We start from the raw sequence: 9,735 nt of genomic DNA on the forward strand, positions 1-9,735 counted from the left end.
CCCCCGGCCCCTGCAGCCTCAACCCGCTGGGCTCCGGTGATCTTTCCGCCTCAGCTTTCCAAGTAGCCGGAATCACAGGCATGCGCTACCACGCCCGGCTGATTTTTTGATTTAGTGTAGAGAGGAGGTCTCGCTGTCCAGGCGGGTCTCGAACCCGCGGGCTCAGGCAATCCACTCACCTCAGCTTCCCAAAGGCGCGGGATTACAGGCTGAGCCACCAAGCCCGGCTGGAATTTTTTTTTTTAACACATCACAGCACCACTGAACATCTAAATTTTTTTTGCTTTGAGGAAAATTTAGAAATCTCTCCTGGCAAGTCAGTTACACTGTTTCTTTATTTCTCGAGAGAAGCTTAAAGTCTTTTTTTCAAGCAAGAAAGTTTGTTGTAGAAACATGAAGAAGCAATAAGCAAAAGAAAGGGAAAGAGGGGTGGGGAAGGGAAGGAATAGAAAAGGTGCACCCACGATCCCAGGGCCCAGAACGAACCACAAAATGCTGACAAATACTCAGAGTATACAAGCACCTTTCCAGATCTTTGTGTGCGTCTCTCTGTGTGTGTGTGTGTGTGTGTGTGTGTGTGTGTTTTGTTACTGCTTTTAAACAAAAGTGAGAACATAGTGTGCCATGTCTTGGTTACCAGAATAATCCACAGCAGTTACTGTGCCAAAATGTTTTCCATTCATTGGATCTTAAGAAAAGGTTGGTGGTGGTATGTTAAGAAACTAGGAGCTCAGGCCAATGCTTTTTTGAAAATTTTCCACTTAAAAAAAAAAAAACATTTCATTTTAAGAATTTTTTTAAAGTCCACAAAGGAGGCTCTTATCCTGTCTGGTTTGATGGGCTGAGATAAATTAACATAGTGGCTTCTTAGAATTCTAAGTGTTTGACCTCAAAAAAACCTAATGTTTGCAATAAGAAAATCCTTTGCACGACAGGAAAAAATACCCTACAAGTCTTTAGGGAACTGACTTTTTCTAGTTTGGTAGAGGGTGGGGGTAGAGATTTTTGTTCTGTTTTTCTGAGTCTTTTTTCTCATTTGGCTTAAATCACAGCAACATAATTTGTTCTCTGGCCTTTGCAGATACAAAAGATGGGTCTGCAGACTGGCGACATAAAAAGCTTCCCAGCACTTGCAGAGCTTGTTGCTGCTGCCAAAGACCTGGCCGCAGAGCAGCCTTAAGCATCGTGGGAGGTCCTAAGGGGGAGGAGAGGTGGCCACCGGGCCTGAGGGGAGAAAGTGGCTCTGTCCTCCGCAGCCTTTATAGCAAGAAGTGCTTCCAGCGTCGCCCAGCAACAGGCCACGAGTCTTCTCTCAGCGGATTTGGGTCTTCCTTTGTCCCAAAAGAACACAAAAGCCTTTTTCCATTGTATGGAAGATAGTTCTTAAGACGTTTGAAACTTTCTACTATAGTTTACAGAGCAAATTATTTTATTTTTATTGTAAATCTTAGTGTGGAAGACTGATTTCTAAACCATGATTGAAGTAAGTAGAGATGTTGAATGTAAGACACTGTCTCCACTGTCTCCTGAGCCTGCAGTCGAAAGCCCCGGCTGCAGTGAAGCCACCGCATTGTAGGGAAGCGCCTTCCCGGAGCTGAAGAGAGCTGTCCCCTCGCGGGCCTCCTGTCGCCCCCCACTCAGTGTATGAGAGTGGCACTTCCAACCCTGCTCGCCACTGGGCCTCTGCCGGGACCAGGAGGAAAGATGTGCTTCCTAAATAAAAGACGTGTCTGCCCCGAGGGTGCCTGCCTCTCATTTGGGGGTTCCTCGTGGGGAGCAAGCCTCACCAGTGTACCCTGTGGCAGCCCATGCTCCTGTGAGGTGCGCTCACCTTGGCGCCTGTCAGATGCTCCTGGCCAGCACAGACCTTCCTCCCTTAGGCCTGTGGGAGTTCTGTTCCAGGAAGGAAGGACAAGGCTCTCCTGCATAAGCCCCGCCCTCCTGGCAAGCAGGTGTGGGTTTAGGAAGGAAGACTGCCCAAGGAGAAGCGTTCACAGCTCTGGGAAGAGGCCTGGAAGGTTGTGGTGAGCTCAGTAACTCACAGGCTCACACCTATAGCACAGAGCGCCAGGCTGACCTGGCCCCTTGGCGTCCACCTGATGATCAGGTGGAAGCAGCGGTGGCAGTTCCTCTGGCTCTGCGTTCCTGTGCAGCTCAGTCTCCTCTTTGTCCAGAGGTTAGCCACGGGGGTGAGGGGGAAATCCACGGAAGGGAATTGAAAAAGCCCTGGGGCGGCAGGCATGGCTTTTAGCACTGATGGTGCTGAGGGGGGCTGGAGAAGTCAGAGAAGACTCCCGTGAGAGCCCCGAGAGTCCAGTGCGTCGAGCCCCGGGGGTGCCTGCGCATGCCCCAGCCCTCCCCGAGGAAGGACCTCTGCTTTCTGTTTCCAGGTGGCAGACCTCAGACAGTAGCCCTCTCCACCTTTTCCGCTTCCTGAGTCAGGGGCATGTGCTCTGGCTTTGGCGGGCCTGCCCTGGAGGGGAGGTGGCTCATCCTGGATCCCCATGCAGGAAAGTCTGGTCAGCGACAGAACTGCGGGAGAGGTGGCAGAAGTGATTTCCTCCTGGGGCTTCACCCCACCCCGGGATGGGAGCCGGCTCACCAGGCACAGCTGTGGGGTGGGGTGGGGTGGTGTGTTGTGATGTGGTGTGGCACGGGGTGTGGTATGGAGGGGCAGGGCCTGCCGCAGCAGGAGAGGCCGAGAGGGAGAGCGAGGAGCGAAGGTGAGCTGGAACCCATGGCGGTTGGTGGGGCCCTCATCCGGCTCCTGCCACCTCCCAGTCTCCTAAAGCGACAGGGTGACCTGCGGAGGAAGCCGGCACCCTACGGAACGGCACTCATCCCCGGCCTGGCACCTGGGGAGGCTGAAAGAGGAGATCTGGGGGAGCTGGAGGAGTCGCCGGCCCCTTCCCGCCCCTGCAGCAGTAGAATCTGCAGCCCTGCATTCACATGCGCTAACATGCATTAACACGTGAGCTGCCGCAGAGCCTGGGCCGAGCAGCATGTGAGCATGCTGTCACGTCACCCACCTCCAAGCCCCTGCAGATGTCTCTTGTGGCCAACACAAACCTCCAGCCAGCCGGGGAAGGGAATGTGGGAAGCAGCTTCAGCCCTGCTGAACTGGTCCGGTACAAAGCTACCTCGGTAGCCTCACAGCCAGGTGGCTTCCTCCCACCTAGGCATCATCAGCAGGAGGCCCTAAGGCTTGTTGCTGTCTCCCTCGGCTGCTTTGCCCTTCCCATTCGTTTTAAGATATGAGAAGGATGTGATTTATTAGTCCTCCAGCTCCCTTATTCTTCCCATTTTACAGGTGAGTAGACAGACAAATTAGGTCAGTGAGATTTAAACCCACACCAGTTAGTTCCAGAGCCTGTTGTATCAGCCGTTAAGGAATTCTCTCTCCCCGGTATCAGCACTAGGACAGAGAAGTTGACATGCCAGGGTTGGGACCCAACTGGTTGATTTCTTCAACCTTTGTCAAGCCCAGGCTGGATGGATCACAACACCAACTTTCTGAGCTCGTTTCTCAACAGCGACAGCCTTGATGTCATAATATGCATCTCTAGGCTTCAGAAGCAAGAATCACTGAGCGAAAGGTCAAACATCTCAGAACATTTGTCCATGGCTCCTGCAAGGCTTCTCTCCTTTCTTTGGTGTGCATTTTATTAGCTTGCTTTACAGAATCATTATTCTTGAGTAAAGTATAAAGGTGAAATAGTTTTTTTTACTGTAAAACATGATTTTCGGCTTTGTAATTAGACTCAGCATAGGTTCTCAACACAAGAGCAGATCATTTCTGGCTGGTGTGGTATAATGCCATTGGGGAGACCATGAATCAGGGCCCTTGGGGACCCCAGCCGACGAAGTGGGCCATCTTCATCCTGTGGCTCCAGGTTCACTCTTGGACCCTCCTGTATTCATTTCCTAGGGCTTCGGTAACAATTTGCCACAAACGTGGTGGCTTACAACAACAGAAATATATTCTCTCACTGTTCCAGAGGCAGAAATCCAAAATCAGGGTATCAGCCGGGTGGTACCCCCTCAGCAAGCTCAGGGAGAGACTGCTGCTGGCCCCCTTTCAGCTCCTTACGTCGATCCAGCCGCTGCCCTATCTTCACCTGACCTTCTTTGTGTCTTCTCTTTTTCGGACTCTTCTAGAGACACCATCTGGTTAATCCAGAAAGAGCCCATCTTGAGAGCCTTAATTACGTCTGCAAAGACCCTTTTTCCAAATACAGCCACATTCACAGGTTCCAAGGGTTAGGACATGGACGAATCTTTTTGGTGGTCACCATTCAACCCGTTCCCTTTCCATGGCAGCCAACCAGAAAGGAGAGGAGCATTAAGGGACATCCAGGGTGGCTGTAGCCCCAGTTTGGGTGAGCACACCTCCCTTCCGCTCCAGTGTCCAGAACTCAGTCTTAGAGGGGCTGGAACTTGTAGTCTAGTTGTGTGTCCAGGAAGAAGAGAAGAGCATGGACTTGGAGAGTCTCCGGATACACTCCCCAATCTCCTACCTGGGGTCTTTTTAGCAATTCTCGCAGCTCCCTAGAGCTGCTATATGGAGTTGCCCATTTGAGAACCACGCAGTTACCACATGTGCCTACAGACAGGGCTGCCCCATGGCTTAATAACCCTGGTGATGGGATTCAAGTAGTTGTCATTCAGGAGCTCTGCAGTGCAGTAGTAAGGGCTGATTTTCCTTTGCTTACCCTTTGAAGCAACCACGAAGCTCTCTGGCACTGGAGTCTAGATAGTTCTCTAACAGCAGCAGCAGCTCTGATGGTGCACTCATTGTTGCCCACATGGCTGTATCGTCGACAACGCATAGACCATGCTGTGTTCGTGTCTCCGATTCGAGAACTTTAGCTGTTAGATTGTTAAGCAACATCTACTAAAGGTCCCTGCTTACAGGCATTGAGATTCTCTCTTTTCATGGCATCTGAGTACATCTGATAGATCTCTGCCTGTTAGCAACCAGACATTCCAGATGGTTCCAGCTATTTGTGAAAAAGCAGGCTTTCACCAGTTGGTGGGCCTCAACTCAGCAGCTGTGAGACCTCAACCTCAGCAGCTGTGAAGGAAATGCTCTCTGTCCTGTGAGATGTGCATACATTCCTGGTGCTGCCTGTAAGTCTTGCCCTTTGAAAATCCAGCTTCTCTTGATTTTCCACTAAGCTTCATTTGGGTAGCAGTGGACATTTGTTAACTATTGCGTGAAAGCAGTGTTGCCTTCATTTGACTTCAAAATCGTGGAGACTAAAGCAACTCTATCTTGGATGTGAATCTGCCATATTGACTTCTGATCAACCCCGGTTCTGGGAAGGCCTCTAAGATTCCTAGTTTATTGTTCCTTGTGTAAGAGCAGGTACTCACCTTAGAGCCTGCCTCCAGTCAAACAACCTTGATGGGATGGTACTTCGACTGCCCTACACGTCCCTTCCAAATCACCCCTCTGTGTGGTATTTCAGCCCTGGGCCTAGAGGGCAATGGATGGATGCACCATCTTGCCTCATCACTGCCCAACTCACAGACATGGCTTCTGTTAATAAGTCCCTGTTAAATATCCCTTTCTAAGAAACTGGATTTGTCAGCCTCTTTCTTTGGCCTCTCAGCTTTTGGGGACTCAAGGGGCAGGTTTGCACAGACCTGCCCACTGCGAAACAGAAATTTTCTCCATATCCTCAACTGGTTTTCACTTGGAGATTGAATTTCAGAGCAATCAGTGTTCTTATTTTTTTTCTTAGCTCTCACTAATCTTGAGCTAAAATGCATATTAATCTTCAAGGTGGCATTTTTGATTGGTTAAATCTGGATACTCCAACTTGGTGTAATGAGACCTGATTTACCCTGCCATCCTAAACTGATAAAGCTGTACACGGTGTATGCAACAACACTGCTGAGACGTTGGACATTGGCAGTGCAGGGTCCCAAAGAGAAGGGAACGGATGAGGCCGCCCTGCGTTGGCCCAGTTTCCTCCATGGAGGATCCCAGGCCATGGCACGGAAGTGGTCCGAGTCCAACCGACTCCCTGGAGGGAGGCAGTTTGGAGCCTGGAGTCTGGAACTGGGGGCAGAGCACTGGAGAGGAGAGGGGTCTGGAGGGCCACTGGTCAGCCCGCCTGTGCGAAGAGCCTGCAAAGCCAACAAGGAGCAGTGGAAGGACCCTCCTATTTCAAAGGGCCCGGGGCTGGTGAGTCTGCTCCAGCAGAATGGAAATACTCGGGAGGAGACGGCCTCGGTAGTGGAGCCAGCATAACCTAGACACAAAGGGATGCTCTGAACCCACCTGACAAAACTAAAGCAAGCTCCAAGGTTCACACTCTGTGTGGGTAACTCAACAGCACCACGAAGCAATGCGAAGACGAGGCTGTGGGCCCTGAGACACCTGTTCTCGTGAAGTGGTGGCGTCCCTGATGTCAACACACGTGGTGTTTGTGAGTCAGTCAGAGTCACCCAGAACACTTCTGATCATTCTGACACTTTAGAAACTGCACGGGGGAAGCACGTCTGCGTGGAAACCTGCACACGGATGTGTCTAGCAGCTTTGCTCATAACCACCAACTCTTGGAAGCAGCCAAGAAGTCCTTCACCAGGCAAGTGGATAAATGAGCTGTGGTCCACCCAGTCAATGGAGTGTTGTTCAGCCATGAAGAGAAGTGAGCTATCGAGCCATGAAAAGACATGGAGGAAACCTAAATGCATATTACTCCGTGAAAGAAGCCAGTCTGGAGCAGCTACATGCTGTGATTCCACCTACAGGTATGCGGCATTCTGGGAGAGGTAAAACTGTGGAGAAGATAGTCAAAAGATGAGGTTCCCAGAGGGCAGGAGGGAAGGAGGGAGTCTCTGGGGCACAAAGACTTTTAGGACAGCGAAACTACCGTACGATCATGTTGGACGCGTGTCATTACATACTTATCTAAACCCACAGAAAGTGTAACACCAAGAGTGAACTAGTGTCGACTGTGGTCTTTGAGAGATAATGACCTGTCAGTGTAGGTTTATGGAGTCTAAGAAATGGTCCAGTGTGGTGGGGAATGTTAGTAGTAGGAGAACCTGGGAGGTAGCAGGCAAATGGATAACTTCTGTACCTCTCTCGATTTTACTGTGACCCTAAAACTACGCCAAAAAGTAAACCCCATTAGAAAAAAAGACTACATGGGATGATATTCAGAGCCACAATCCGTCACCCAGAACCTTCAGTACATGTTCCAGCAGTGAGGACTTGTCAGATTTTAGAAAGGCAAAGCGGTTTTTATACTGTGTATCCTATGACACCCCCAGGAGGCTCTAGAACTGCACCTTATGATCAAACATGTACACCTTTGTGCAGCAAATTTAGGAGTGTCCATATTATCGCCTTTTGTCAGGCAAAGATCTTAAACGGCCCAGTGTCTGTCAAGGTCAGGTTTTGCTGCCAAATAAATTACACAAATCTTTCCATTTTCCAAACTCACTATGGGATTTGGGACCTAATGCATTTTATCGGCAGTCATTCAAAGTGTCCCAGGTGTGCTCCCTCCAGATTTCGTGCCCAGCCAAAATCTCGGGCTGACAGGGATGTCGTTGGGAAGATCTGTACTTGCCTTGGCTGGTAGAGAGGCACTTTGCCAACCCAGGAAGGCTTAGAACGTGATGAAGGCGTGTTTAAGAAAAAAAAAAAAAAACCCTAGAGTTAACGTTTGTGTTAAGTGACCCGCAGGATGTTGGTATTTGGCATCGGTATCCTTGTAATATCCAAGAGGTCTGTCCTAACCCAGCCTCCCATGGATTACTGTGCAGAAAGCAAGGCTGGAAAACAGTGCCAGGTGGCAACCTTGTACTCTTCTGCCCTTCAAACTTCGTGCTCTAGCCACTTCTAGAAGCTGAAGCAGGCTTCCAGGAGAAGAAATTGGCTTGACTTCTGCCAGCTGCTTGTTTATAGGAAAGCCACAAATTCAAACACTCAAAACAGAGTCTAGCACATGGCAGTGCTGTCTCAGGTCATCATTACGAGTGACTTCAAAGCCGGGGCCCTCCTGCAAAAACACAGATTCTGACTCTGTAGAGAAGCTTCCAGGGCTGCTCTGGCCCAGGACCACGCTTTGGATAGTGCGACTGTGTTTTCACATTTTTTAAAAAATGCTTTTGAGAGACCGGGTCTTGCTCTGTCTCAGGCTGGAGTACAGTGGCGCCATCATAGCGCACCATAGCCTCAAACTCCTAGACTCGAGTGATCCTCCCACCTCGGCCTCCCAGGCAGTCAGGACTCCAGGTGTGCCGCTACACCTGGCCTGAATAACAAGACTTCAACACGCTTCTGGTCCCCGGGCTTCCAGTTCTCCCAAAAGGCTTGGCATCCAGCAGCCAGGTTGGGGGTGCACGTGTGCCAGCACCTGCCCCCTGCCCCCTCCCCGCCAGCCCTCCGGGGGCAGTGAGGGGGGCCTGAAAGGCAACCCCCAAGTGAAGCTGATGACAGTGAGTAGCAATGAAGGAGCCGTGGGCACAGCTGTCGCCGACAACCCAGGACACCCGCAGGTTGAGCTGGGGCCGGCCGGGGGAGCCGGGGACGTTGTGCTCAGGAGAGAGGGACACCCTGGAACGCGAGGGGGAAAGTGAGAGCCGGAGGACTGTCTGGTCCCTGCTGGAGTTTTCTCCAGCGGCCTCGCCACCTGAGGCAGCACCGCAGTGGCGCCAGCCGACAGCCCGGGCCCGCCGGGCACCCGCCTCCCCCCCGGCTCTGCCCGAGATTTCACAGCTGCAGGTCGAAGCACATCCAGGGGGCCCAGGCAGACACTCCGCCGGTGGAAGGAGTCTGCAGATTCTTACTTGTGAAGACGTGCTTCTCTTTCACTCTTCAGGCACTATACAAGCAGCCCTCCGACCCTGTGTCCCTGGGAGGGAGGAAGTGCCCGCGTGCCCCGTGCCCTTCCCAGGTGCCGTGGGGGGCGGGGCCTCCCCTGTTCCCCCACCCCTGCTGCCCACCGCACAGACGGCCACGACTGCTTACGAATGGAAGTGTCCGGAGAAAAGCCGCCACTGAAACTTCTCCAAAGGCCCACCAAGTCCCAGCCCGGGCCTTCTGTGGAAATTCCCTCAAAGCCCTGGAAATCACTTTGTTTGCAGTCTGTCAACTAAACTGCATATATTGGTTCTGCTGCTCAATAAAAGACATTTTTTGGCTCATTGTTGTAAGACATTTACTGCTAGCACAAGGGAGGGGGGACAGCCAGCCACAGTGTCACACTCTAACAGAAATGCTTGCATCTTTCGTGATATGTCGCTCAAAAACCACATGTACCTAGGGGGGGAAAAGGTCTACAGTATTGCGGACACTGCACGAAGGCCATATTCTCGCACTGCATAAGCTAAATAAAACCAAAGGTGGTGAAAATGTATATTTTAATTTTAAAATCCAATTTCCGTTTTCAGCTTGAAAAGGAAACACCTTTTGTTTGCACAAACAAGTTGGTGGTTCAGATTCCTCGTGGAACAGTGCCCTGTGGCGAGCACCAGTTCTTGGCTGCCCACCCCTGTTCTCCAAAACAAACCCAACACCTGGCACAGGCTTCTGCCGCTCGCTCCACACAGCACCATTTTTCAGGAGAAACGTCAGCTTCCCAGCTCAGAGTTGGCTCAGAGTTAGCACAAGAGGGGAAGGCCAGCTGGGCTCGGTGGCTCAGTCTGTAATCCCCCGCCTTTGGGAGGCTGAGGTGAGTGGATGGCCTGAGCCCGCGGGTTCGAGACCCGAAT

At 51.4% G+C, this 9,735-nt stretch overlaps 1 protein-coding gene across 1 annotated transcript in view; it reads left to right on the plus strand.

The window, feature by feature from the left end:
• The window catches only part of COG2 (component of oligomeric golgi complex 2), a 40,759-nt gene extending 39,019 nt beyond the window's left edge, over positions 1–1,740 (plus strand). Inside the window, exon 17 of the mRNA XM_008074355.1 lies at positions 1,082–1,740. Within this exon, the coding sequence (XP_008072546.1) occupies positions 1,082–1,180 (99 nt within the window). The 3' untranslated portion in view covers positions 1,181–1,740. The remainder of the gene's footprint in view (positions 1–1,081) is intronic.
• Positions 1,741–9,735: the final 7,995 nt, after the last annotated feature.

The sequence above is a fragment of the Carlito syrichta genome, unplaced genomic scaffold (genome assembly GCF_000164805.1).
Source record: "Carlito syrichta isolate Samal-C Ts95f unplaced genomic scaffold, Tarsius_syrichta-2.0.1 Scaffold316408, whole genome shotgun sequence".
Lineage (NCBI taxonomy): Eukaryota > Metazoa > Chordata > Mammalia > Primates > Tarsiidae > Carlito > Carlito syrichta.